At 46.4% G+C, this 25,497-nt stretch overlaps 1 protein-coding gene across 2 annotated transcripts in view; it reads right to left on the minus strand.

The window, feature by feature from the left end:
- Positions 1–18,817, minus strand: part of xpo1b (exportin 1 b) — a 68,946-nt gene extending 50,129 nt beyond the window's left edge. The window contains exons 1-3 of one of the 2 annotated variants that reach the window (XM_079567056.1): positions 18,678–18,817; positions 13,788–13,919; positions 548–646 (exon numbers count right to left, since the gene is read on the minus strand). In XM_079567056.1, coding sequence (XP_079423182.1) covers positions 548–646; positions 13,788–13,913 — 225 coding nt within the window. In that variant the 5' untranslated portion in view covers positions 13,914–13,919; positions 18,678–18,817. Of the gene's footprint in view, positions 1–547; positions 650–13,787; positions 13,920–18,677 lie in introns of both variants that reach the window. The other variant, XM_079567055.1, reaches the window with a different exon arrangement.
- Positions 18,818–25,497: the final 6,680 nt, after the last annotated feature.

Consider the following 25,497-nt stretch of genomic DNA (forward strand, 5'->3'; position numbering starts at 1 on the left):
TAAACAGGGGGCAGCAGAGGGCAGCAGCAGGTTTATTTAAAGTTAAATTAAGTCACTGACGGATCAATGACCCGTTTTCAGTCACTGATCATTTATTCATTTATTTCAGAATAAGGGGATCAAAGCTCAGAGCTGATCCTTTAAACATGATCTGAGGCTCTTTCAGACGCTCAATACAAGTTTGGATGATTTTAGTCTCTCCTTTTTATTTTTATTTAGTCTGATTTTAGTCGACTCAAATATCTGGACATTTTAGTCACAGTTTTAGTCTCATGAGAAACTTTTCATTTAGTTTTAGTCCAATTTTAGTCACAAAAATATCACTTTGACTAAAATTAAGACTAAATAGTTTAGTCGACGACATTAACACTGGCGCTGGTTCAGTATCGGGGCTGATCCAGGAGTAGATTTACGGACTGGATCCACAGAAATATGACTTTGACCAAAGATCTGAGTGAATCTGTCTCTCTCCTCCAGGTCCTCCAGGTCCTCCAGGTTCTCCAGGTTCTCCCGCTCCTCATGTCCCTCAGACGCTAGAGACTCTTACCTTGGTGTTCATGTTCTGGGAGAACTCCAGGATGGTGTCCACTCGGGTCCAGGCGTCCGGGTGCTCCTTCAGGTGCGTCAACACCTCCTGAGCCATTCTCTGCTGCAGAACCACAAAACAATCATTTAAACAAAACAACCCTGAGCCATTCTCTGCTGCAGAACCACAAAACAATCATTTAAACAAAACAACCCTGAGCCGTTCTCTGCTGCAGAACCACAAAACAATCATCTAAACAAAAAAACCTGAGTCGTTCTCTGCTGCAGAACCACAAAACAATCATTTAAACAAAACAACCTGAGCCGTTCTCTGCTGCAGAACCACAAAACAATCATTTAAACAAAACAACCCTGAGTCGTTCTCTGCTGCAGAACCACAAAACAATCATTTAAACAAAACAACCTGAGTCGTTCTCTGCTGCAGAACCACAAAACAATCATTTAAACAAAACAACCCTGAGTCGTTCTCTGCTGCAGAACCACAAAACAATCATTTAAACAAAACACCCTGAGTCGTTCTCTGCTGCAGAACCACAAAACAATCATCTAAACAAAAAAAAACCTGAGTCGTTCTCTGCTGCAGAACCACAAAACAATCATCTAAACAAAAAACCCTGAGCCATTCACTACAAACCAACCCCTGTTTCATATCAGTGACTCTCGGCCCAAACTAAACCCACACATTAGCTTTAGCCGCTAGCATAGCTTTAGCCGCTGGCATAGCTTTAGCCGCTAGCATAGCTTTAGCCGCTGGCATTAGCCTGTTTAAAGTATCTGATGTTTTGGGTTGTCTCTTCTGATTGAACCGTATCCATGGTTACACATACCAAAAACCTACCAGAACCTAAACAAAGCCTGAAATAAAATTGATCCAGAGGAATCGCAGAGCTCTAGCGCCCCCTGTGGCCTGATGCAGTTTTAAACAGAGTTATAATCAGAGCTCTAGCGCCCCCTGTGGTCTGATGCAGTTTAAACACAGTTATAATCAGAGCTCTAGCGCCCCCTGTGGCCTGATGCAGTTTTAAACAGAGTTATAATCAGAGCTCTAGCGCCCCCTGTGGCCTGATACAGTTTTAAACAGAGTTATAATCAGAGCTCTAGCGCCCCCTGTGGCCTGATGCAGTTTTAAACAGTTATAATCAGAGCTCTAGCGCCCCCTGTGGCCTGATGCAGTTTTAAACAGAGTTATAATCAGAGCTCTAGCGCCCCCTGTGGCCTGATGCAGTTTTAAACAGAGTTATAATCAGAGCTCTAGCGCCCCCTGTGGCCTGATGCAGTTTTAAACAGTTATAATCAGAGCTCTAGCGCCCCCTGTGGTCTGATGCAGTTTTAAACAGAGTTATAATCAGAGCTCTAGCGCCCCCTGTGGTCTGATGCAGTTTTAAACAGAGTTATAATCAGAGCTCTAGCGCCCCCTGTGGTCTGATGCAGTTTTAAACAGAGTTATAATCAGAGCTCTAGCGCCCCCTGTGGCCTGATGCAGTTTTAAACAGAGTTATAATCAGAGCTCTAGCGCCCCCTGTGGTCTGATGCAGTTTTAAACAGAGTTATAATCAGAGCTCTAGCGCCCCCTGTGGCCTGATACAGTTTTAAACAGAGTTATAATCAGAGCTCTAGCGCCCCCTGTGGTCTGATGCAGTTTTAAACACAGTTATAATCAGAGCTCTAGCGCCCCCTGTGGCCTGATGCAGTTTTAAACAGAGTTATAATCAGAGCTCTAGCGCCCCCTGTGGCCTGATACAGTTTTAAACAGAGTTATAATCAGAGCTCTAGCGCCCCCTGTGGCCTGATGCAGTTTTAAACAGTTATAATCAGAGCTCTAGCGCCCCCTGTGGCCTGATACAGTTTTAAACAGAGTTATAATCAGAGCTCTAGCGCCCCCTGTGGCCTGATACAGTTTTAAACAGAGTTATAATCAGAGCTCTAGCGCCCCCTGTGGCCTGATGCAGTTTTAAACAGTTATAATCAGAGCTCTAGCGCCCCCTGTGGTCTGATACAGTTTTAAACAGAGTTATAATCAGAGCTCTAGCGCCCCCTGTGGCCTGATGCAGTTTTAAACAGAGTTATAATCAGAGCTCTAGCGCCCCCTGTGGCCTGATGCAGTTTTAAACAGAGTTATAATCAGAGCTCTAGCGCCCCCTGTGGTCTGATGCAGTTTTAAACAGAGTTATAATCAGAGCTCTAGCGCCCCCTGTGGTCTGATGCAGTTTTAAACAGTTATAATCAGAGCTCTAGCGCCCCCTGTGGCCTGATGCAGTTTTAAACAGAGTTATAATCAGAGCTCTAGCGCCCCCTGTGGCCTGATGCAGTTTTAAACAGTTATAATCAGAGCTCTAGCGCCCCCTGTGGCCTGATGCAGTTTTAAACAGTTATAATCAGAGCTCTAGCGCCCCCTGTGGTCTGATGCAGTTTTAAACAGTTATAATCAGAGCTCTAGCGCCCCCTGTGGCCTGATGCAGTTTAAACAGAGTTATAATCAGAGCTCTAGCGCCCCCTGTGGCCTGATGCAGTTTTAAACAGAGTTATAATCAGAGCTCTAGCGCCCCCTGTGGCCTGATGCAGTTTTAAACAGTTATAATCAGAGCTCTAGCGCCCCCTGTGGCCTGATGCAGTTTTAAACAGTTATAATCAGAGCTCTAGCGCCCCCTGTGGCCTGATGCAGTTTTAAACAGAGTTATAATCAGAGCTCTAGCGCCCCCTGTGGCCTGATGCAGTTTTAAACAGTTATAATCAGAGCTCTAGCGCCCCCTGTGGCCTGATGCAGTTTTAAACAGTTATAATCAGAGCTCTAGCGCCCCCTGTGGTCTGATGCAGTTTTAAACAGAGTTATAATCAGAGCTCTAGCGCCCCCTGTGGCCTGATACAGTTTTAAACAGTTATAATCAGAGCTCTAGCGCCCCCTGTGGCCTGATGCAGTTTTAAACAGAGTTATAATCAGAGCTCTAGCGCCCCCTGTGGCCTGATGTAGTTTTAAACAGAGTTATAATCAGAGCTCTAGCGCCCCCTGTGGTCTGATGCAGTTTTAAACAGAGTTATAATCAGAGCTCTAGCGCCCCCTGTGGCCTGATGCAGTTTTAAACACAGTTATAATCAGAGCTCTAGCGCCCCCTGTGGTCTGATGCAGTTTTAAACAGTTATAATCAGAGCTCTAGCGCCCCCTGTGGTCTGATGCAGTTTTAAACAGAGTTATAATCAGAGCTCTAGCGCCCCCTGTGGTCTGATGCAGTTTTAAACAGTTATAATCAGAGCTCTAGCGCCCCCTGTGGCCTGATGCAGTTTTAAACAGAGTTATAATCAGAGCTCTAGCGCCCCCTGTGGTCTGATGCAGTTTTAAACAGTTATAATCAGAGCTCTAGCGCCCCCTGTGGCCTGATGCAGTTTTAAACAGTTATAATCAGAGCTCTAGCGCCCCCTGTGGTCTGATGCAGTTTTAAACAGTTATAATCAGAGCTCTAGCGCCCCCTGTGGTCTGATGCAGTTTTAAACAGAGTTATAATCAGAGCTCTAGCGCCCCCTGTGGTCTGATGCAGTTTTAAACAGAGTTATAATCAGAGCTGTAGCGCCCCCTGTGGCCTGATGCAGTTTTAAACAGAGTTATAATCAGAGCTCTAGCGCCCCCTGTGGCCTGATGCAGTTTTAAACAGAGTTATAATCAGAGCTCTAGCGCCCCCTGTGGCCTGATGCAGTTTTAAACAGAGTTATAATCAGAGCTCTAGCGCCCCCTGTGGTCTGATGCAGTTTTAAACAGAGTTATAATCAGAGCTCTAGCGCCCCCTGTGGCCTGATGCAGTTTTAAACAGAGTTATAATCAGAGCTCTAGCGCCCCCTGTGGCCTGATGCAGTTTTAAACAGAGTTATAATCAGAGCTCTAGCGCCCCCTGTGGTCTGATGCAGTTTTAAACAGAGTTATAATCAGAGCTCTAGCGCCCCCTGTGGTCTGATGCAGTTTTAAACAGTTATAATCAGAGCTCTAGCGCCCCCTGTGGCCTGATGCAGTTTTAAACAGTTATAATCAGAGCTCTAGCGCCCCCTGTGGCCTGATGCAGTTTTAAACAGTTATAATCAGAGCTCTAGCGCCCCCTGTGGCCTGATACAGTTTTAAACAGAGTTATAATCAGAGCTCTAGCGCCCCCTGTGGCCTGATGCAGTTTTAAACAGAGTTATAATCAGAGCTCTAGCGCCCCCTGTGGCCTGATGCGGTTTTAAACAGAGTTATAATCAGAGCTCTAGCGCCCCCTGTGGCCTGATGCAGTTTTAAACAGAGTTATAATCAGAGCTCTAGCGCCCCCTGTGGCCTGATGCAGTTTTAAACAGAGTTATAATAAGAGCTGTAGCGCCCCCTGTGGCCTGATGCAGTTTTAAACAGAGTTATAATCAGAGCTCTAGCGCCCCCTGTGGTCTGATGCAGTTTTAAACACAGTTATAATCAGAGCTCTAGCGCCCCCTGTGGCCTGATACAGTTTTAAACAGTTATAATCAGAGCTCTAGCGCCCCCTGTGGCCTGGTGCAGTTTTAAACAGAGTTATAATCAGGGCTCTAGCGCCCCCTGTGGCCTGATGCAGTTTTAAACAGAGTTATAATCAGAGCTCTAGCGCCCCCTGTGGCCTGATGCAGTTTTAAACACAGTTATAATCAGAGCTCTAGCGCCCCCTGTGGTCTGATGCAGTTTTAAACACAGTTATAATCAGAGCTCTAGCGCCCCCTGTGGTCTGATACAGTTTTAAACAGAGTCATAATCAGAGCTCTAGCGCCCCCTGTGGCCTGATGCAGTTTTAAACAGTTATAATCAGAGCTCTAGCGCCCCCTGTGGCCTGATGCAGTTTTAAACAGAGTTATAATCAGAGCTCTAGCGCCCCCTGTGGTCTGATGCAGTTTTAAACAGAGTTATAATCAGAGCTCTAGCGCCCCCTGTGGCCTGATGCAGTTTTAAACAGTTATAATCAGAGCTCTAGCGCCCCCTGTGGCCTGATGCAGTTTTAAACAGAGTTATAATCAGAGCTCTAGCGCCCCCTGTGGCCTGATGCAGTTTTAAACACAGTTATAATCAGAGCTCTAGCGCCCCCTGTGGCCTGATACAGTTTTAAACAGAGTGATAATCAGAGCTCTAGCGCCCCCTGTGGTATGATGCAGTTTTAAACAGTTATAATCAGAGCTCTAGCGCCCCCTGTGGCCTGATGCAGTTTTAAACAGAGTTATAATCAGAGCTCTAGCGCCCCCTGTGGCCTGATGCAGTTTTAAACAGAGTTATAATCAGAGCTCTAGCGCCCCCTGTGGTCTGATGCAGTTTTAAACAGAGTTATAATCAGAGCTCTAGCGCCCCCTGTGGCCTGATGCAGTTTTAAACAGAGTTATAATCAGAGCTCTAGCGCCCCCTGTGGCCTGATGCAGTTTTAAACAGAGTTATAATCAGAGCTCTAGCGCCCCCTGTGGCCTGATGCAGTTTTAAACAGTTATAATCAGAGCTCTAGCGCCCCCTGTGGCCTGATGCAGTTTTAAACAGTTATAATCAGAGCTCTAGCGCCCCCTGTGGCCTGATGCAGTTTTAAACAGTTATAATCAGAGCTCTAGCGCCCCCTGTGGCCTGATGCAGTTTTAAACAGAGTTATAATCAGAGCTCTAGCGCCCCCTGTGGCCTGATGCAGTTTTAAACACAGTTATAAGCAGAGCTCTAGCGCCCCCTGTGGCCTGATGCAGTTTTAAACAGTTATAATCAGAGCTCTAGCGCCCCCTGTGGCCTGATGCAGTTTTAAACACAGTTATAATCAGAGCTCTAGCGCCCCCTGTGGCCTGATACAGTTTTAAACAGAGTTATAAGCAGAGCTCTAGCGCCCCCTGTGGTCTGATGCAGTTTTAAACAGAGTTATAATCAGAGCTCTAGCGCCCCCTGTGGCCTGATGCAGTTTTAAACAGAGTTATAATCAGAGCTCTAGCGCCCCCTGTGGCCTGATGCAGTTTTAAACAGTTATAATCAGAGCTCTAGCGCCCCCTGTGGCCTGATGCAGTTTTAAACAGTTATAATCAGAGCTCTAGCGCCCCCTGTGGCCTGATGCAGTTTTAAACACAGTTATAATCAGAGCTCTAGCGCCCCCTGTGGCCTGATACAGTTTTAAACAGAGTTATAATCAGAGCTCTAGCGCCCCCTGTGGCCTGATGCAGTTTTAAACACAGTTATAATCAGAGCTCTAGCGCCCCCTGTGGTCTGATGCAGTTTTAAACAGTTATAATCAGAGCTCTAGCGCCCCCTGTGGCCTGATGCAGTTTTAAACACAGTTATAATCAGAGCTCTAGCGCCCCCTGTGGCCTGATGCAGTTTTAAACACAGTTATAATCAGAGCTCTAGCGCCCCCTGTGGTCTGATGCAGTTTTAAACAGAGTTATAATCAGAGCTCTAGCGCCCCCTGTGGCCTGATGCAGTTTTAAACAGTTATAATCAGAGCTCTAGCGCCCCCTGTGGCCTGATGCAGTTTTAAACAGTTATAATCAGAGCTCTAGCGCCCCCTGTGGCCTGATGCAGTTTTAAACAGTTATAATCAGAGCTCTAGCGCCCCCTGTGGCCTGATGCAGTTTTAAACAGAGTTATAATCAGAGCTCTAGCGCCCCCTGTGGCCTGATGCAGTTTTAAACAGAGTTATAATCAGAGCTCTAGCGCCCCCTGTGGCCTGATGCAGTTTTAAACAGTTATAATCAGAGCTCTAGCGCCCCCTGTGGCCTGATGCAGTTTTAAACAGAGTTATAATCAGAGCTCTAGCGCCCCCTGTGGTCTGATGCAGTTTTAAACAGAGTTATAATCAGAGCTCTAGCGCCCCCTGTGGTCTGATGCAGTTTTAAACAGAGTTATAATCAGAGTTCTAGCGCCCCCTGTGGCCTGATGCAGTTTTAAACAGAGTTATAATCAGAGCTCTAGCGCCCCCTGTGGCCTGATGCAGTTTTAAACAGAGTTATAATCAGAGCTCTAGCGCCCCCTGTGGCCTGATGCAGTTTTAAACAGTTATAATCAGAGCTCTAGCGCCCCCTGTGGCCTGATGCAGTTTTAAACACAGTTATAATCAGAGCTCTAGCGCCCCCTGTGGCCTGATGCAGTTTTAAACAGTTATAATCAGAGCTCTAGCGCCCCCTGTGGCCTGATGCAGTTTTAAACAGTTATAATCAGAGCTCTAGCGCCCCCTGTGGCCTGATGCAGTTTAAACAGAGTTATAATCAGAGCTCTAGCGCCCCCTGTGGTCTGATGCAGTTTTAAACAGAGTTATAATCAGAGCTCTAGCGCCCCCTGTGGCCTGATGCAGTTTTAAACAGAGTTATAATCAGAGCTCTAGCGCCCCCTGTGGCCTGATGCAGTTTTAAACAGAGTTATAATCAGAGCTCTAGCGCCCCCTGTGGCCTGATGCAGTTTTAAACAGAGTTATAATCAGAGCTCTAGCGCCCCCTGTGGTCTGATGCAGTTTTAAACAGAGTTATAATCAGAGCTCTAGCGCCCCCTGTGGCCTGATGCAGTTTTAAACAGAGTTATAATCAGAGCTCTAGCGCCCCCTGTGGCCTGATGCAGTTTTAAACAGTTATAATCAGAGCTCTAGCGCCCCCTGTGGTCTGATGCAGTTTTAAACAGAGTTATAATCAGAGCTCTAGCGCCCCCTGTGGTCTGATGCAGTTTTAAACAGAGTTATAATCAGAGCTCTAGCGCCCCCTGTGGTCTGATGCAGTTTTAAACAGAGTTATAATCAGAGCTCTAGCGCCCCCTGTGGCCTGATGCAGTTTTAAACAGAGTTATAATCAGAGCTCTAGCGCCCCCTGTGGTCTGATGCAGTTTTAAACAGAGTTATAATCAGAGCTCTAGCGCCCCCTGTGGCCTGATGCAGTTTTAAACAGAGTTAAAATCAGAGCTCTAGCGCCCCCTGTGGTCTGATGCAGTTTTAAACAGAGTTATAATCAGAGCTCTAGCGCCCCCTGTGGTCTGATGCAGTTTTAAACAGTTATAATCAGAGCTCTAGCGCCCCCTGTGGTCTGATGCAGTTTTAAACAGTTATAATCAGAGCTCTAGCGCCCCCTGTGGCCTGATGCAGTTTTAAACAGAGTTATAATCAGAGCTCTAGCGCCCCCAGTGGTCTGATACAGTTTTAAACAGAGTTATAATCAGAGCTCTAGCGCCCCCTGTGGCCTGATGCAGTTTTAAACAGAGTTATAATCAGAGCTCTAGCGCCCCCTGTGGCCTGATACAGTTTTAAACAGTTATAATCAGAGCTCTAGCGCCCCCTGTGGCCTGATGCAGTTTTAAACAGAGTTATAATCAGAGCTCTAGCGCCCCCTGTGGCCTGATGCAGTTTTAAACAGTTATAATCAGAGCTCTAGCGCCCCCTGTGGCCTGATGCAGTTTTAAACAGAGTTATAATCAGAGCTCTAGCGCCCCCTGTGGCCTGATGCAGTTTTAAACAGTTATAATCGGAGCTCTAGCGCCCCCTGTGGCCTGATGCAGTTTTAAACAGTTATAATCAGAGCTCTAGCGCCCCCTGTGGCCTGATGCAGTTTTAAACAGAGTTATAATCAGAGCTCTAGCGCCCCCTGTGGCCTGATGCAGTTTTAAACACAGTTATAATCAGAGCTCTAGCGCCCCCTGTGGCCTGATGCAGTTTTAAACACAGTTATAATCAGAGCTCTAGCGCCCCCTGTGGTTCACCTGTGGCCTGATGCAGTTTTAAACAGTTATAATCAGAGCTCTAGCGCCCCCTGTGGCCTGATGCAGTTTTAAACAGAGTTATAATCAGAGCTCTAGCGCCCCCTGTGGCCTGATGCAGTTTTAAACAGTTATAATCAGAGCTCTAGCGCCCCCTGTGGCCTGATGCAGTTTTAAACAGTTATAATCAGAGCTCTAGCGCCCCCTGTGGCCTGATGCAGTTTTAAACAGAGTTATAATCAGAGCTCTAGCGCCCCCTGTGGTCTGATGCAGTTTTAAACAGAGTTATAATCAGAGCTCTAGCGCCCCCTGTGGCCTGATGCAGTTTTAAACAGTTATAATCAGAGCTCTAGCGCCCCCTGTGGTCTGATGCAGTTTTAAACAGAGTTATAATCAGAGCTCTAGCGCCCCCTGTGGCCTGATGCAGTTTTAAACAGTTATAATCAGAGCTCTAGCGCCCCCTGTGGCCTGATGCAGTTTTAAACAGAGTTATAATCAGAGCTCTAGCGCCCCCTGTGGCCTGATGCAGTTTTAAACAGAGTTATAATCAGAGCTCTAGCGCCCCCTGTGGTCTGATGCAGTTTTAAACACAGTTATAATCAGAGCTCTAGCGCCCCCTGTGGCCTGATGCAGTTTTAAACAGAGTTATAATCAGAGCTCTAGCGCCCCCTGTGGCCTGATGCAGTTTTAAACAGAGTTATAATCAGAGCTCTAGCGCCCCCTGTGGTCTGATGCAGTTTTAAACAGAGTTATAATCAGAGCTCTAGCGCCCCCTGTGGCCTGATGCAGTTTTAAACAGTTATAATCAGAGCTCTAGCGCCCCCTGTGGCCTGATGCAGTTTTAAACAGTTATAATCAGAGCTGTAGCGCCCCCTGTGGTCTGATGCAGTTTTAAACAGAGTTATAATCAGAGCTCTAGCGCCCCCTGTGGCCTGATGCAGTTTTAAACAGTTATAATCAGAGCTCTAGCGCCCCCTGTGGTCTGATGCAGTTTTAAACAGTTATAATCAGAGCTGTAGCGCCCCCTGTGGTCTGATGCAGTTTTAAACAGAGTTATAATCAGAGCTCTAGCGCCCCCTGTGGCCTGATGCAGTTTTAAACAGAGTTATAATCAGAGTTCTAGCGCCCCCTGTGGCCTGATGCAGTTTAAACAGAGTTATAATCAGAGCTCTAGCGCCCCCTGTGGCCTGATGCAGTTTTAAACAGAGTTATAATCAGAGCTCTAGCGCCCCCTGTGGCCTGATGCAGTTTTAAACAGAGTTATAATCAGAGCTCTAGCGCCCCCTGTGGCCTGATGCAGTTTTAAACAGAGTTATAATCAGAGCTCTAGCGCCCCCTGTGGCCTGATGCAGTTTTAAACAGTTATAATCAGAGCTGTAGCGCCCCCTGTGGTCTGATGCAGTTTTAAACAGTTATAATCAGAGCTCTAGCGCCCCCTGTGGTCTGATGCAGTTTTAAACAGAGTTATAATCAGAGCTCTAGCGCCCCCTGTGGCCTGATGCAGTTTTAAACAGAGTTATAATCAGAGCTGTAGCGCCCCCTGTGGCCTGATGCAGTTTTAAACAGAGTTATAATCAGAGCTCTAGCGCCCCCTGTGGCCTGATGCAGTTTTAAACAGAGTTATAATCAGAGCTCTAGCGCCCCCTGTGGCCTGATGCAGTTTTAAACAGAGTTATAATCAGAGCTCTAGCGCCCCCTGTGGCCTGATGCAGTTTTAAACAGAGTTATAATCAGAGCTCTAGCGCCCCCTGTGGTCTGATGCAGTTTTAAACAGTTATAATCAGAGCTCTAGCGCCCCCTGTGGCCTGATGCAGTTTTAAACAGAGTTATAATCAGAGCTCTAGCGCCCCCTGTGGCCTGATGCAGTTTTAAACAGAGTTATAATCAGAGCTCTAGCGCCCCCTGTGGCCTGATGCAGTTTTAAACAGAGTTATAATCAGAGCTCTAGCGCCCCCTGTGGCCTGGTGCAGTTTTAAACAGTTATAATCAGAGCTCTAGCGCCCCCTGTGGTCTGATACAGTTTTAAACAGTTATAATCAGAGCTCTAGCGCCCCCTGTGGCCTGATACAGTTTTAAACAGAGTTATAAGCAGAGCTCTAGCGCCCCCTGTGGCCTGATGCAGTTTTAAACAGTTATAATCAGAGCTCTAGCGCCCCCTGTGGTCTGATGTAGTTTTAAACAGAGTTATAATCAGAGCTCTAGCGCCCCCTGTGGTCTGATGCAGTTTTAAACAGTTATAATCAGAGCTGTAGCGCCCCCTGTGGCCTGATGCAGTTTTAAACAGAGTTATAATCAGAGCTCTAGCGCCCCCTGTGGCCTGATGTAGTTTTAAACAGAGTTATAATCAGAGCTCTAGCGCCCCCTGTGGTCTGATGCAGTTTTAAACAGAGTTATAATCAGAGCTCTAGCGCCCCCTGTGGCCTGATGCAGTTTTAAACAGTTATAATCAGAGCTCTAGCGCCCCCTGTGGTCTGATGCAGTTCTGTACAGTTATAATCAGAGCTCTAGCGCCCCCTGTGGCCTGATGCAGTTTTAAACAGAGTTATAATCAGAGCTCTAGCGCCCCCTGTGGTCTGATGCAGTTTTAAACAGAGTTATAATCAGAGCTCTAGCGCCCCCTGTGGCCTGATGTAGTTTTAAACAGAGTTATAATCAGAGCTCTAGCGCCCCCTGTGGTCTGATGCAGTTTTAAACAGAGTTATAATCAGAGCTCTAGCGCCCCCTGTGGCCTGATGCAGTTTTAAACAGTTATAATCAGAGCTCTAGCGCCCCCTGTGGTCTGATGCAGTTTTAAACAGTTATAATCAGAGCTCTAGCGCCCCCTGTGGCCTGATGCAGTTTTAAACAGAGTTATAATCAGAGCTCTAGCGCCCCCTGTGGCCTGATGCAGTTTTAAACAGAGTTATAATCAGAGCTCTAGCGCCCCCTGTGGCCTGATGCAGTTTTAAACAGAGTTATAATCAGAGCTCTAGCGCCCCCTGTGGCCTGATGCAGTTTTAAACAGAGTTATAATCAGAGCTCTAGCGCCCCCTGTGGCCTGATGCAGTTTTAAACAGTTATAATCAGAGCTCTAGCGCCCCCTGTGGCCTGATGCAGTTCTGTACAGAGTTATAATCAGAGCTCTAGCGCCCCCTGTGGCCTGATGCAGTTTAAACAGAGTTATAATCAGAGCTCTAGCGCCCCCTGTGGCCTGATGCAGTTTTAAACAGAGTTATAATCAGAGCTCTAGCGCCCCCTGTGGCCTGATGCAGTTTTAAACAGTTATAATCAGAGCTCTAGCGCCCCCTGTGGTCTGATACAGTTTTAAACAGAGTTATAATCAGAGCTCTAGCGCCCCCTGTGGTCTGATGCAGTTTTAAACAGAGTTATAATCAGAGCTCTAGCGCCCCCTGTGGCCTGATGCAGTTTTAAACAGAGTTATAATCAGAGCTCTAGCGCCCCCTGTGGTCTGATGCAGTTTTAAACAGTTATAATCAGAGCTCTAGCGCCCCCTGTGGCCTGATGCAGTTTTAAACAGAGTTATAATCAGAGCTCTAGCGCCCCCTGTGGCCTGATGCAGTTTTAAACAGAGTTATAATCAGAGCTCTAGCGCCCCCTGTGGCCTGATGCAGTTTTAAACAGTTATAATCAGAGCTCTAGCGCCCCCTGTGGCCTGATGCAGTTTTAAACAGAGTTATAATCAGAGCTGTAGCGCCCCCTGTGGCCTGATGCAGTTTTAAACAGAGTTATAATCAGAGCTCTAGCGCCCCCTGTGGCCTGATGCAGTTTTAAACAGAGTTATAATCAGAGCTGTAGCGCCCCCTGTGGTCTGATGCAGTTTTAAACAGAGTTATAATCAGAGCTCTAGCGCCCCCTGTGGCCTGATGCAGTTTTAAACAGAGTTATAATCAGAGCTCTAGCGCCCCCTGTGGCCTGATGCAGTTTTAAACAGTTATAATCAGGGCTCTAGCGCCCCCTGTGGTCTGATGCAGTTTTAAACAGTTATAATCAGAGCTCTAGCGCCCCCTGTGGCCTGATGCAGTTTTAAACAGTTATAATCAGAGCTCTAGCGCCCCCTGTGGCCTGATGCAGTTTTAAACAGAGTTATAATCAGAGCTCTAGCGCCCCCTGTGGCCTGATGCAGTTTTAAACAGTTATAATCAGGGCTCTAGCGCCCCCTGTGGCCTGATGCAGTTTTAAACACAGTTATAATCAGGGCTCTAGCGCCCCCTGTGGTCTGATGCAGTTTTAAACACAGTTATAATCAGAGCTCTAGCGCCCCCTGTGGTCTGATACAGTTTTAAACAGTTATAATCAGAGCTCTAGCGCCCCCTGTGGTCTGATGCAGTTTTAAACAGTTATAATCAGAGCTCTAGCGCCCCCTGTGGCCTGATGCAGTTTTAAACAGTTATAATCAGAGCTCTAGCGCCCCCTGTGGTCTGATGCAGTTTTAAACAGAGTTATAATCAGAGCTCTAGCGCCCCCTGTGGCCTGATGCAGTTTTAAACAGAGTTATAATCAGAGCTCTAGCGCCCCCTGTGGCCTGATGCAGTTTTAAACAGTTATAATCAGAGCTCTAGCGCCCCCTGTGGTTCACCTGGGGCCCGACGCCGTGGTAAAGGCAGTTGACCACGTTGTCCAGGAGGTTGATGTCCAGTTTCTGGTTGAAGTCCAGCAGCTGCTGCGCTGCATGGTCCGCCAACATGGTCATCACTGCGGGCATAGAGCTCTGTGGGGGGGGGCGAGGGGGGGGAAGGGGGGGGCGAGAGGGGGGGGGGGTCACGTGAAGAGGTCAGACACGGTCAAACAGCTGAGGCTCAGATCAGAGTCACAAACAAAAGCCAAACGTGGCCCCTGAAGATTCAAAACAACAAATAAAACTGTAAAGTCTCCTCGTTCTGTTCAGAATTAAACATCTTTATTCCTGTAATAACTTTAATGTCACTTCTACAGCAGCAAAGACCTGAACATCCTGGTCTTTTGACAGGTTATGGTGTTGATCAATATTTTGACGTCAGATGAATAAATATTTCATGAAAACAGATTTAAATGAGACTCACACGACAGCTGGAAATAAACATCATGAAACTTAGAATCAAATAAAACACAAGTCTGTCATTAAAAACAAATATTACGTTTTAAAATAAAGGTTTTCTGAAAATGAAAGTCCCTCCCAGGACACTCGTGTATAATAGTTAGAGATGAACTGATCCAGCTGTTTCGCCACGGAAACCGATACTGGGTTTTGTGTATCTGCCGATACCCGATATTTACCGATACCACTGTCTTAAAAGTGTCTTTCTCCGATTGAAACTCAACTTTCTCCACATTAAAGATAAATAAAGTCAGATTTTATTGTCATGATATTACGGATCAATTATATCTATCGATAAACTCTTGGATAAACGATTCACAAAGATCACTAGACTTTTCTGCACTGGAAACCCTCAGGAACCACAGGCTTCAGGTCATATCAACCTAAACACGTCTGATCATTATAAACACGTCTGATCATTATAAACACGTCTGATCCTTTATTTCTTAAACTAAAACACACGGTGGAGTTTGTTTATGGTGGAGTTTGTTTATGGTGGAGTTTGTTTATGGTGGAGTTTGTTTATGGTGGAGTTTGTTTATGGTGGAGTTTGTTTATGGTGGAGTTTGTTTATGGTGGAGCTTGTTTATGGTGGAGTTTGTGGAGGTGGAGCTTGTGGAGGTGGAGCTTGTGGAGGTGGAGCTTGTTTATGGTGGAGTTTGTGGAGGTGGAGCTTGTTTATGGTGGAGCTTGTGGACGGTGGAGCTTGTGGAGGTGGAGCTTGTGGAGGTGGAGCTTGTGGAGGTGGAGCTTGTTTATGGTGGAGCTTGTGGACGGTGAAGCTTGTGGAGGTGGAGCTTGTGGACGTGGAGCTTGTGGAGGTGGAGCTTGTTTATGGTGGAGCTTGTGGACGGTGGAGCTTGTGGAGGTGGAGCTTGTGGACGTGGGTCACTCAGGAGGAAGTGTATTAATAAAGCTGAATGAATGGAACCTGAGACGGCGCCGTGAGGAGGTCACTCTGCTGTCGACAAGAACCGCTCGTGACGCGAAACTGGAGCTATGGGGGATTCTCGGGAAACTCTGGTTACAAAACGTTTCAGCGTCATATTTTTAAACTTTCTTTTCTGTATTTAAAGTCTGAAGTTTATGTGAACATTGTTTACATTTTTGATCCTTTAAAAATGTTATAATAACTTCATAAGTCTAGATGTTCATCAGTAAAACAGTCTATATAACTGATACTCGTGAGCGTATTATGTTCTGTGCATAATGATCGTGGACGTCAGTTAGACCCTAACCCTCTTTAGCAGCCGTAACAGCAGCTGCAAAAGTGAATCCACAGGAAGAAGAAGGACAGAGACAAAACCGGGCCTTTTCAACGAGTCCCTTTCTCCGCAGTGTTCCTGACTCCCGGGGTAAAGCGGTGTGTGTCTCTATAACCCCGGGGTAAAGCGGTGTGTGTCTCTATAACCCCGGGGTAAAGCGGTGTGTGTCTCTATAACCCCGGGGTAAAGCGGTGTGTGTCTCTTTAACCCCGGGGTAAAGCGGTGTGTGTCTCTTTAACCCCGGGGTAAAGCGGTGTGTGTCTCTTTAACCCCGGGGTAAAGCGGTGTGTGTCTCTATAACCCCGGGGTAAAGCGGTGTGTGTCTCTTTAATCCCGGGGTAAAGCGGTGTGTGTCCCTTTAATCCCGGGGTAAAGCGGTGTGTGTCTCTTTAACCCCGGGGTAAAGCGGTGTGTGTCTCTATAACCCCGGGGTAAAGCGGTGTGTGTCTCTTTAATCCCGGGGTAAAGCGGTGTGTGTCTCTTTAATCCCGGGGTAAAGCGGTGTGTGTCCCTTTAATCCCGGGGTAAAGCGGTGTGTGTCTCTTTAATCCCGGGGTAAAGCGGTGTGTGTCTCTATAACCCCGGGGTAAAGCGGTGTGTGTCCCTTTAACCCCGGGGTAAAGCGGTGTGTGTCTCTTTAATCCCGGGGTAAAGCGGTGTGTGTCTCTTTAACCCCGGGGTAAAGCGGTGTCTCTTTAATCCCGGGGTAAAGCGGTGTGTGTCTCTTTAACCCCGGGGTAAAGCGGTGTGTGTCTCTTTAACTCCGGGGTAAAGCGGTGTGTGTCTCTTTAACCCCGGGGTAAAGCGGTGTGTGTCTCTTTAACCCCGGGGTAAAGCGGTGTGTGTCTCTTTAATCCCGGGGTAAAGCGGTGTGTGTCTCTCTAACCCCGGGGTAAAGCGGTGTGTGTCCCTTTAATCCCGGGGTAAAGCGGTGTGTGTCCCTTTAATCCCGGGGTAAAGCGGTGTGTGTCCCTTTAATCCCGGGGTAAAGCGGTGTGTGTCTCTTTAACCCCCCTGAGCAGCGTTTGGAGGCGGCACACTGGACATGTGCTTCTTCAGAGGAGACTCCACCACGGCCACCCTGAGCCTCTGCACATTTTACAGCTTTAAAAGTGAAACAAAAGCCTCTCACGTTAGCAGTAGTTACAGCACCGGACTATGACATGAAGCTAACAATGAGCTCCTAAAGTCCAGTATTTACATGAGCAGCTCCTAAAGTCCAGTATTTACATGAGCAGCTCCTAGAGTCCAGTATTTACATGAGCAGCTCCTAGAGTCCAGTATTTACATGAGCAGCTCCTAAAGTCCAGTATTTACATGAGCAGCTCCTAAAGTCCAGTATTTACATGAGCAGCTCCTAAAGTCCAGTATTTACATGAGCAGCTCCTAAAGTCCAGTATTTACATGAGCAGCTCCTAAAGTCCAGTATTTACATGAGCAGCTCCTAAAGTCCAGTATTTACAGCATGAGCAGCTCCTAAAGTCCAGTATTTACATGAGCAGCTCCTAGAGTCCAGTATTTACATGAGCAGCTCCTAAAGTCCAGTATTTACATGAGCAGCTCCTAGAGTCCAGTATTTACAGCATGAGCAGCTCCTAGAGTCCAGTATTTACATGAGCAGCTCCTAGAGTCCAGTATTTACATGAGCAGCTCCTAAAGTCCAGTATTTACATGAGCAGCTCCTAGAGTCCAGTATTTACATGAGCAGCTCCTAAAGTCCAGTATTTACATGAGCAGCTCCTAGAGTCCAGTATTTACATGAGCAGCTCCTAAAGTCCAGTATTTACATGAGCAGCTCCTAGAGTCCAGTATTTACATGAGCAGCTCCTAGAGTCCAGTATTTACATGAGCAGCTCCTAAAGTCCAGTATTTACATGAGCAGCTCCTAAAGTCCAGTATTTACAGCATGAGCAGCTCCTAAAGTCCAGTATTTACATGAGCAGCTCCTAAAGTCCAGTATTTACAGCATGAGCAGCTCCTAAAGTCCAGTATTTATATGAGCAGCTCCTAAAGTCCAGTATTTACATGAGCAGCTCCTAGAGTCCAGTATTTACATGAGCAGCTCCTAGAGTCCAGTATTTACATGAGCAGCTCCTAAAGTCCAGTATTTACATGAGCAGCTCCTAAAGTCCAGTATTTACAGCATGAGCAGCTCCTAAAGTCCAGTATTTACATGAGCAGCTCCTAAAGTCCAGTATTTACATGAGCAGCTCCTAGAGTCCAGTATTTACAACATGAGCAGCTCCTAAAGTCCAGTATTTACATGAGCAGCTCCTAGAGTCCAGTATTTACAGCATGAGCAGCTCCTAGAGTCCAGTATTTACATGAGCAGCTCCTAGAGTCCAGTATTTACATGAGCAGCTCCTAGAGTCCAGTATTTACATGAGCAGCTCCTAAAGTCCAGTATTTACAGCATGAGCAGCTCCTAAAGTCCAGTATTTACATGAGCAGCTCCTAGAGTCCAGTATTTACATGAGCAGCTCCTAGAGTCCAGTATTTACATGAGCAGCTCCTAAAGTCCAGTATTTACATGAGCAGCTCCTAGAGTCCAGTATTTACATGAGCAGCTCCTAAAGTCCAGTATTTACATGAGCAGCTCCTAAAGTCCAGTATTTACATGAGCAGCTCCTAAAGTCCAGTATTTACATGAGCAGCTCCTAAAGTCCAGTATTTACATGAGCAGCTCCTAAAGTCCAGTATTTACATGAGCAGCTCCTAAAGTCCAGTATTTACATGAGCAGCTCCTAAAGTCCAGTATTTACAGCATGAGCAGCTCCTAGAGTCCAGTATTTACAGCATGAGCAGCTCCTAGAGTCCAGTATTTACATGAGCAGCTCCTAAAGTCCAGTATTTACATGAGCAGCTCCTAAAGTCCAGTATTTACATGAGCAGCTCCTAAAGTCCAGTATTTACATGAGCAGCTCCTAAAGTCCAGTATTTACATGAGCAGCTCCTAAAGTCCAGTATTTACATGAGCAGCTCCTAGAGTCCAGTATTTACATGAGCAGCTCCTAAAGTCCAGTATTTACAGCCGTTATGATGAGCACGTGCAGCTCCTAAAGCCCGGTGTTTACGGCGGGAAAAGCCCGTGTGTGTCCGGTATTGACGGTACTTCTGAGGTTCTTACCTAAAGTCCGCGCCTTCTGTTCGGTAAAAGCCTCTCCGCTCCGGAGCTGAACACAGACTTGTGAATCAGATAAATCCCGCTCGGTCGCGCAGCCTCCGGGCTCGGGGCGGTGAGTCTCCGTGAGTCTCCGTGAGTCTCCGTGAGTCTCCGTGAGTCTCCGGTGAGTCGGTCCCAGAGTCTCCTACGGCAGCACCAGGTCCATGTTCCTCCGGTAAACGCGGTAAATGTGGATGTTTGTAGCGGCTGCGGTCGCGGAGCTGCTGCGCTGAAGCCTCTCCACAGCCTCTGCAGACCGGCTCAAACCGGTTCAGACCGGGAGATTCCATCTCGGTTTAGTTTCAGGCTTTTGGCGGCGCGGAAAGTTTGGACCGAGGACCCGCCCAGAGCGAGCCGCCATTGGAGCAGCTCCGAGCGGGGCCGGGCCTGAGGCAGAGCCCGGCGTTTGGGCCACCGAGCACCGGGACGCCGGCACCGGGACGCCGGCACCGGGACGCGGGCACCGGGACCGAGCGGGGAGCAGGACGAGGGGAGAGGGATCGGTTCATTTTAAAGAGCAGTTTAAAAGACAGGTTCCTTTTTAAACTGACATTTGTTTTTCCGTTTTTCATTTCAGGTCATTTTTTTAGGTTTTGATTAAAAATGACCAAAACAAACTTCACAGAGTCTGAGCTATGCAGACAGTTAGGGTTAGCCTGCTCAAAGTATTTTCCCCATAGCCGTTAGCATTAGCCTGCTCAAAGTATTTTCCTATAGCCGTTAGCATTAGCCTGCTCAAAGTATTTTCCTATAGCCGTTAGCATTAGCCTGCCCAAAGTATTTTCCTATAGCCGTTAGCATTAGCCTGCTCAAAGTATTTTCCTATAGCCGTTAGCCTTAGCCTGCTCAAAGTATTTTCCTATAGCTGTTAGCATTAGCCTGCTCAAAGTATTTTCCTATAGCCGTTAGCATTAGCCTGCTCAAAGTATTTTCCTATAGCCGTTAGCATTAGCCTGCTCAAAGTATTTTCCTATAGCCGTTAGCATTAGCCTGCTCAAAGTATTTTCCTATAGCCGTTAGCATTAGCCTGCCCAAAGTATTTTCCTATAGCCGTTAGCATTAGCCTGCTCAAAGTATTTTCCTATAGCCGTTAGCCTTAGCCTGCTCAAAGTATTTTCCTATAGCTGTTAGCATTAGCCTGCTCAAAGTATTTTCCTATAGCTGTTAGCATTAGCCTGCTCAAAGTATTTTCCTATAGCCGTTAGCATTAGCCTGCTCAAAGTATTTTCCCCATAGCCGTTAGCATTAGCCTGCTCAAAGTATTTTCCCCATAGCCGTTAGCATTAGCCTGCTCAAAGTATTTTCCTATAGCCGTTAGCATTAGCCTGCTCGAAGTATTTTCCCCATAGCCGTTAGCATTAGCCTGCTCAAAGTATTTTCCCCATAGCCGTTAGCATTAGCCTGCTCAAAGTATTTTCCCCATAGCCGTTAGCATTAGCCTGCTCAAAGTATTTTCCTATAGCTGTTAGCATTAGCCTGCTCAAAGTATTTTCCTATAGCTGTTAGCATTAGCCTGCACAAAGTATTTTCCTATAGCTGTTAGCATTAGCCTGCTCAAAGTATTTTCCCCATAGCCGTTAGCATTAGCCTGCTCAAATTATTGTCCCCATAGCCGTTAGCATTAGCCTGCTCAAAGTATTGTCCCCATAGCCGTTAGCATTAGCCTGCTCAAAGTATTTTCCCCATAGCCGTTAGCATTAGCCTGCTCAAAGTATTGTCCCCATAGCCGTTAGCATTAGCCTGCTCAAAGTATTTCCCCCATAGCTGTTAGCATTAGCCTGCTCAAAGTATTTCCCCCATAGCTGTTAGCATTAGCCTGCTTAAAGTATTTTCCCCATAGCCGTTAGCATTAGCCTGCTCAAAGTATTGTCCTATAGCCGTTAGCATTAGCCTGCTCAAAGTATTGTCCTATAGCCGTTAGCATTAGCCTGCTCAAAGTATTTTCCCCATAGGTGTTAGCATTAGCCTGCTCAAAGTATTTTCCTATAGCCGTTAGCATTAGCCTGCTCAAAGTATTTCCCCCATAGCCGTTAGCATTAGCCTGCTCAAAGTATTTTCCTATAGCTGTTAGCATTAGCCTGCACAAAGTATTTTCCTATAGCTGTTAGCATTAGCCTGCTCAAAGTATTTTCCCCATAGCCGTTAGCATTAGCCTGCTCAAAGTATTGTCCCCATAGCCGTTAGCATTAGCCTGCTCAAAGTATTTTCCCCATAGCCGTTAGCATTAGCCTGCTCAAAGTATTTCCCCCATAGCTGTTAGCATTAGCCTGCTCAAAGTATTGTCCCCATTGCCGTTAGCATTAGCCTGCTCAAAGTATTTTCCCCATAGCTGTTAGCATTAGCCTGCTCAAAGTATTTTCCCCATAGCCGTTAGCATAAGCCTGCTCAAAGTATTTCCCCCATAGCCGTTAGCATTAGCCTGCCCAAAGTATTTTCCTATAGCTGTTAGCATTAGCCTGCTCAAAGTATTTTCCCCTTAGCCGTTAGCATAAGCCTGCTCAGTGTATTTTTCCTATAGCTGTTAGCATTAGCCTGCTCAGTGTATTTTTCCTATAGCTGTTAGCATTAGCCTGCTCAAAGTATTTTCCCCATAGCCGTTAGCATTAGCCTGCTCAAAGTATTTTCCCCATATCCATAAGCATTAGCCTGCTCAAAGTATTTTCCCCATTGCCGTTAGCATTAGCCTGCTCAAAGTATTGTCCCCATAGCCGTTAGCATTAGCCTGCTCAAAGTATTTTCCCCATAGCCGTTAGCATAAGCCTGCTCAGTGTATTTTTCCTATAGCTGTTAGCATTAGCCTGCTCAGTGTATTTTTCCTATAGCTGTTAGCATTAGCCTGCTCAAAGTATTTTCCCCATAGCCGTTAGCATTAGCCTGCTCAAAGTATTTTCCCCATAGCCGTTAGCATTAGCCTGCTCAAAGTATTTTCCCCATATCCATAAGCATTAGCCTGCTCAAAGTATTTTCCCCATTGCCGTTAGCATTAGCCTGCTTAAAGTATTGTCCCCATAGCCGTTAGCATTAGCCTGCTCAAAGTATTTTCCCCATTGCCGTTAGCATTAGCCTGCTCAAAGTATTTTCCCCATAGCTGTTAGCATTAGCCTGCTTAAAGTATTTTCCCCATAGCCGTTAGCATTAGCCTGCTCAAAGTATTTTCACCATAGCTATTAGCATTAGCCTGCTTAAAGTATTTTCCCCATAGCCGTTAGCATTAGCCTGCTCAAAGTATTTTCCCCATAGCCGTTAGCATTAGCCTGCTCAAAGTATTTTCCCCATTGCCGTTAGCATTAGTCTGCTCAGTGTATTTTTCCTATAGCTGTTAGCATTAGCCTGCTCAAAGTATTTTCCTATAGCCGTTAGCATTAGCCTGCTCAAAGTATTTTCCTATAGCCGTTAGCATTAGCCTGCTCAAAGTATTTTCCTATAGCCGTTAGCATTAGCCTGCTCAAAGTATTTTCCCCATTGCCGTTAGCATTAGCCTGCTCAAAGTATTTTCCCCATAGCTGTTAGCATTAGCCTGCTCAAAGTATTTTCCCCATTGCCGTTAGCATTAGCCTGCTTAAAGTATTTTCCCCATAGCTGTTAGCATTAGCCTGCTCAAAGTATTTTCCCCATAGCCGTTAGCATTAGCCTGCTTAAAGTATTTTCCCCATAGCCGTTAGCATAAGCCTGCTCAGTGTATTTTTCCTATAGCCGCTAGCATTAGCCTTGTCAGTGTATTTTCCCCATAGCCGTTAGCATTAGCCTGCTCAAAGTATTTTCCTATAGCCGTTAGCATTAGCCTGCTCAAAGTATTTTCCCCATTCACCTTATTCCGGAGGCTCGCGTGGGCGTCGCCATGAATGGTGCCCGCCCCTTTTCTCCCATCAGTTAACACGGGGCTGGAGAAGTCTCTACACGTAAACAAAGCCGTTTTCAGGCCGCGCTGAGAAACGCTGCAGTGTCGACATGTTCGTGCAAATGAACATCGGACATTTTACACAAAACATAATAAAATGAATCGACTAAACATCAGATTTGAGCGGAGAATATTTTCCCTCGTTCTCCGTTAAAACGAACGGGCTTCACGCTCGACCGGAAGTGTCTGGACAGTGGAAGTGCCGAGTCACGGAAAAAAGAGGCAAAAGTGGGCGGGGCGGAATAAGGTGAATAGAGTTCACCTTGGGCACGGGCTTCTTAATGTTTATGACAGCATTAAACGTAGGCTAATAATAATAATAATAATGATAATAGTGATAATAATAATAATGATAATGATAATAGTGATAACAATAATAAGTATATCTTGTAGATTATTTCATGTAAATTGATAAATGATGATTAAATGACGCCGTCTGATATTATTTTATTAGTGTTGTTTGTTCACGTGAGGTTTAAATAAAAAATAACAGTTTGTATCCTCATCTTCATCATGGCTTAGCTCCGCCCGGATCCAAATGCCAAGCTTTTATGGCGCCTCTCTCCCGAGCGCTGATTGGTTCGTGCGCCCGTCCGTCACTTCTCATTGGCTCACGCACCCACGCGCGCTGCGCCTCAGAGGAAATCCAGGGCAGAGGCAGAGACTCCGACCGGACTCCGACTCGAACTGACCCTAAACCCTAAACCGTGCGCGCGAGGCTCTGACCGGAACAGGGCACAGGCTCCTCTGGGTCTGCGTCAGCGTCACTGCCGCGCGCGCTCTCCTGCTGCTGTAGAGCTTTAATGTAGAGCTTCTGTGAAGCTGGTAATTTTCCACCAGCCACGAGTGGGCGTGGTCACTCTGACATGTGCGCACGAGCTTCAGCCGAGACACGAGCCGCGTCCTACTGAAGTGGACCCTGGACCGCAGGACGCGTCCGCGGGGCAGGAGCCGCTTACACTCAGACATGTGTTTAAAGGAGCGCGGCAGGGGCGGCAAGAGCGCAGAGGCGCGGCAGGCGCGGCAGGAGCGGGGGCTGCGAGCGTGACCGCGTTTCTGCTCCTGCGCGTCACGTGGGGCAGCAGGAGTTGATGGAAAAATACTGGATTTGGAGCGTGCTGTGGTGCGCGCGTGTGTGTCTGTATGTGTGTGTGTGTGCGCGCGTGTGGAGCGGAGACGGCACGAGCGCAAAGTCACTGAAGGATCGAGGGCGTATCAGCCTCAGATTCATTTCCAAACATTTAAAGGTTTTCAAATGTCAGAAAAAGCTGCAGATCTGTCTGTATTCTCAGGTCCTCAGTTATTTCTGCTTCAGTCACAGTTTACACACCCTGCTGGATCTCTTCCTTTTTGTTTGGCCATTTCTCAAAGAATATAACATGAAAACAAAAAAAACATGTTTTCACTCGTGGTCAGTGATGAAGCTGAAGTTTATTGTGAACTCATTTCAAATCATAACAAAATCAAACACCAGAATGACTTGACTCCTGCTCTTAATCCTGTGTGTTTCCCTTTAGCATCGGTGCAGCTCAGAGAGAAGGTTCTGTTTATGTTCTGATGGTAAATCCAGTTCCTGTACATTTGTCTGGCAGATTGTAAACAGATACTTTGAAATGACTCGGCCTCACTTTCATCAAGTGCATCTGGAAACACCTGCACCGCATTGCTGTGGGTTTTGAGGGGTTTTTCTTTGCATCGCAACAACAGTTTCCCTGCAGTCGTTGCTGAGGTTTGTGTTGGGATTGTGAGTTCTAACACTGTAATGAAAATATATATTTATATCCCTTTCCTGTTTTATTCAGTTCAATCACCTTTTCTTGCAGATCCTTTGAAAATTCCTTTGCTTTCCCCGTGACTCAGAAACGTGAGTGCAGCTCCTGATGGAAGGTCTGTCAGGAGGAGCTTCACACAGGTCACAGGTCAGAGGTCACAGTCACAGGTCAGAGGTCACAGGTCACAGGTCACAGTCACAGGTCACAGTCAGAGGTCACAGGTCAGAGGTCACAGGTGTGTAAACTCATCAGGATCCCTTTGTTTCTTTGGGCCTGGTTTGACCTGAGCTTTGGGGAAAGTCACATCTTTATTCAGCGATGCGTAAAAACCTGTGATTCAAATAAAAAAAACAATGAAGAAACAGAACAGACAAAACATAAATCAAAGCAACAGGTTCAACCTCTTAACCCCCGCCTGAACTGAGCACATTTTCTACAGTTAATATCCAGGTATCAGGCTTTACCCAAATCTAAAAGCTTCTGGAAAAAAATTGCGACAAAAATGAGCCGAAATCCAGGTTGAAAATGCAGTGAAAGAGCGACAGAAAAACTAGTTTTCAACACAATTGTCTGAATAGAAGTGCCCGTGATGTGGCGCCCTCTGCTGGTCAGAACAAGAACGTTTGTTTCCTGCTCGTCTTTATCTGCATTAAATAAACTCCACTAAAGTCAGACCGATCTCATATTTTCTAGAGGGGCGGTTCCCAAACCTTTAGGCCACGCCCCCAAAACCCCTCGACCAACAACTCGTGACCCGCGTCCGTAAAATGTCATTAATAATCATTAAAGGTTTGAGTCATTCACAAAATCAAGCCCTGATTTAAATATATCTTTATTGTTGACTCTGTTCTCCTCCGCCACTAAAACATGTACAATAGGTCAGGTAGAGTTTACATGCATGTGTCAGTGACCCAGTAACATGCACCGAGCTACTAACATGACACAGTAACAGTAATAATAGTACCAAGTAGTTATACACGTCCTTCATTTCTTAACCTCTTAACCTCATCTAACCTCGGCTCATTTCTTAACCTCATCTAACCTCGGCTCATTTCTTAACCTCATCTAACCTCGGCTCATTTCTTAACCTCTTAACCTCATCTAACCTCGGCAC

Source organism: Gobius niger, assembly GCF_951799975.1.
Source record: "Gobius niger genome assembly, chromosome: 12".
NCBI lineage: Eukaryota > Metazoa > Chordata > Actinopteri > Gobiiformes > Gobiidae > Gobius > Gobius niger.